At 47.2% G+C, this 2,741-nt stretch overlaps 1 protein-coding gene across 1 annotated transcript in view; it reads right to left on the bottom strand.

The window, feature by feature from the left end:
- The window catches only part of LOC116379289 (anaphase-promoting complex subunit 1-like), a 4,826-nt gene extending 2,099 nt beyond the window's left edge, over positions 1-2,727 (bottom strand). Inside the window, exons 1-7 of the mRNA XM_031841229.1 lie at positions 2,530-2,727; positions 2,179-2,331; positions 2,015-2,096; positions 1,526-1,617; positions 1,137-1,271; positions 583-665; positions 52-130 (exon numbers count right to left, since the gene is read on the bottom strand). Of these exons, the coding sequence (XP_031697089.1) occupies positions 52-130; positions 583-665; positions 1,137-1,271; positions 1,526-1,617; positions 2,015-2,096; positions 2,179-2,331; positions 2,530-2,598 (693 nt within the window). The 5' untranslated portion in view covers positions 2,599-2,727. The remainder of the gene's footprint in view (positions 1-51; positions 131-582; positions 666-1,136; positions 1,272-1,525; positions 1,618-2,014; positions 2,097-2,178; positions 2,332-2,529) is intronic.
- Between the last annotated feature and the right edge of the window lie 14 nt (positions 2,728-2,741).

A 2,741-nucleotide genomic window follows, 5' to 3' on the forward strand; every position in this document is an offset into this window, starting at 1 on the left:
CACACACACACACACACACACACACACACACACACACACACACACACTAACCCTCAGCAGCAGAAACTCTGGCTTGATGAAATCCAGCAGGAACCAGGTGTCTGGAGGTTTCAGCCAATCAGCGATGGACCTAGCGGAGAGAACCAGGAAGAGACGAGGAGGTGTTAATAGGACCCTCCTTCAACGCCCTCTCAGCCAATAAACGGACGGCGTTGGAGATGGGGAGCCTCTTGACCAATAGCGGAGAGCGTGTTCATCATGTGGGTGAGGACCTCTCACACGGGTGATAATCAGACAGCACCACGTCGTATTTATGAAACTCAGCGTGTTAATGCGGTAAATCTGAGTTATTCAGTTATTCTACGTCACCTATCTGACTCTAAATGGACCATAAGTTACTAAATGAACATCATGCTGTATTGAAGAAGACTTGAAACTAGAGATTGAGACCATAAACTCATGTTTACAATGTTTACTGAGGTAATAAATCAAGAGAGAAGTAGAGTCATTTTCTCATAGACTTCTATACAACCAGAGGAGTCGCCCCCTGGTGGACAATAGAGAGACTGCAGGTCCTCTCACCTGTTGTTGGTCTTCAGGTAGATCATAGCGAGGGCCAGCGTGGCTCCGGGACATGTCACGTCCACATTTATGGTGTCGCCCTCCTGAGAGGAAACGTCCAAAATGTTTGGAGAAAGAAAAACACAATTAGCGATCCAGCTAACCGCGGCAGCTAATCAGCGAGCTAACAGTGTTACTTCATGTGGAGAGAAAATAACCTTTAATCTAGACGCTGATCTCTGATAGTGTTACATTGTAAACAACAAGAGCTAGTAACGTTAGCAGTACCGCTAACGGCTAACCAACCGAGGTTCACTTCAGTGACATCATGATGCCTTCAGGCTCTGCTCAGTGAACATGAGTACTGGCTGAAGGAACATTATAACGTTATCATGATGTGTTCACATGTCATCTGTAAAATGTAGTTTTGGTGATGAACTAGAATAAATCCAGTAGTTTGAAGGAGATGTTTTCACATGAATATAAAATAGATATTAGAGATGAATTATGATATTTAACTTCTAACACGAGCTCTAAGCTCATTATTATACTTCATTAATAACGATGTCCTGTACCTTGATCTGGTAGCTGGGAGACTTGTGTCTCTCTCTGTTGGCTCCGGCCTGAGCTCTGCGGTGCCCCCCCACCATGTACTGGTACAGCTGCTCGGGGACGTTCAGGTCCGTCATCCCGATCAGGTTACTGCCGTGCTGCAAGGACACAACAATGATAATAATGATGAAGGAGCCCGAGATTAAAGTTGTACGTTTAGGAGAGAAAAACTTGGATAATCTCTGAGATTATAAAGGAATAAATGAGTGAATACTGGAGGTATTAAATAACAAGAGACATTGCATATCTAATGGCCTCAACTCAAATTTATCCTCCTTGTTTTTTACCAGCAACCCACATGTTATACACATGTTATACACTAAAATGACGACTACTTGTTGAAGTGACTCACCCCCAGACAGACCATACCCAGAGCCAGACCAGCAGCCAGAGAGTAGGACTCTCTGTCTGTGCAGTACTCCATCTCTGGACCAGGAGGCCGACCTGAGACACAGAAACACGCGTTCACCCTCCGTTCACCAACACGACTCATCGACATCATCTCTATGTCGTGAGAGGAGACTTTCTATCGTCTTGGATTTAGAAGATGGTAACATGGAACAAGTGTTGTCTTCTTTTCTGGTCTTAAAAGGTTCTGAACTTACCAGACTGTTCTACTATTTATTTATTATTATAATATAATATAATATAATAAATGTGACTTAAACTGATAAAAAGTCAGTTTATGAGCTTTATGGAACACAAACACAAAACGTTGACGCTGCACAAAAGAGGAGACGACGACGACTGACAGGTGAAATAATTAAACACACACACACACACACACACACACACACACACAGACACACACACACACACACACACACACACACACACACACCTATCTCAGACAGCAGGACTTCAGCATTGTGTCTGTGTCCGGTTCCCTGGTACACCAGCCCGATGCCGATCACAGCAGCAACCTGCACGACAGACAGAGACAGAACTGAGTCAGGATTTTATTACTATTGTTATCTTTGCGCTGGTGAGGTTGTGCAGACTCACCTGGACATTGTGCGGGACGTCCAGCTCGGTGGAGGTGGGGGGGAGCAGGGCCGGGATGTGGATGCTGAGGAGTCGAGTGATTGACATGTCCATGGTGCCCAGCTTGGCTGAGGACACGCCCAGAAGCAGCCCGATGCTGGTCATCTCATGGCCCTGAGGGCACACACACACACACACTCATGTCTTCAAAGACATCAGCTGATGACATCATACCACAGCGTGTGATGAAATACCTGCAATCAGCTCCGACTGTGACGAGTCCAACCAGCTCAGTGTGACGGACAGCTCTCATTAGACCCCTGTGTGCGTGCGTGTGTGCGTGTGCGCGGGTGCGTGTGTGTGCGTGCGTACCTTGGTGAGGTAGTCGTGGATGTTGAGCGTGGCCAGCTTGGTGAGGTGTCCGTTGAGGCCCAGAGCCATCAGGAAGCCGGCGTACTCGTTGGCCAGCTCGGGGCTCTTTGGCTTGTTGTAGGCGATCCAGGCCGAGTCCACCTGAACACAGAGGAGGAGGAGCAGTGACGTGACCAGAGGAGGAGCAGTGACGTGACCAGAGGAGGAGCAGT

This window comes from Anarrhichthys ocellatus, unplaced genomic scaffold, assembly GCF_004355925.1.
Source record: "Anarrhichthys ocellatus isolate YVR2014 unplaced genomic scaffold, GSC_Weel_1.0 scaffold4048, whole genome shotgun sequence".
In the NCBI taxonomy this organism is placed as follows: domain Eukaryota; kingdom Metazoa; phylum Chordata; class Actinopteri; order Perciformes; family Anarhichadidae; genus Anarrhichthys; species Anarrhichthys ocellatus.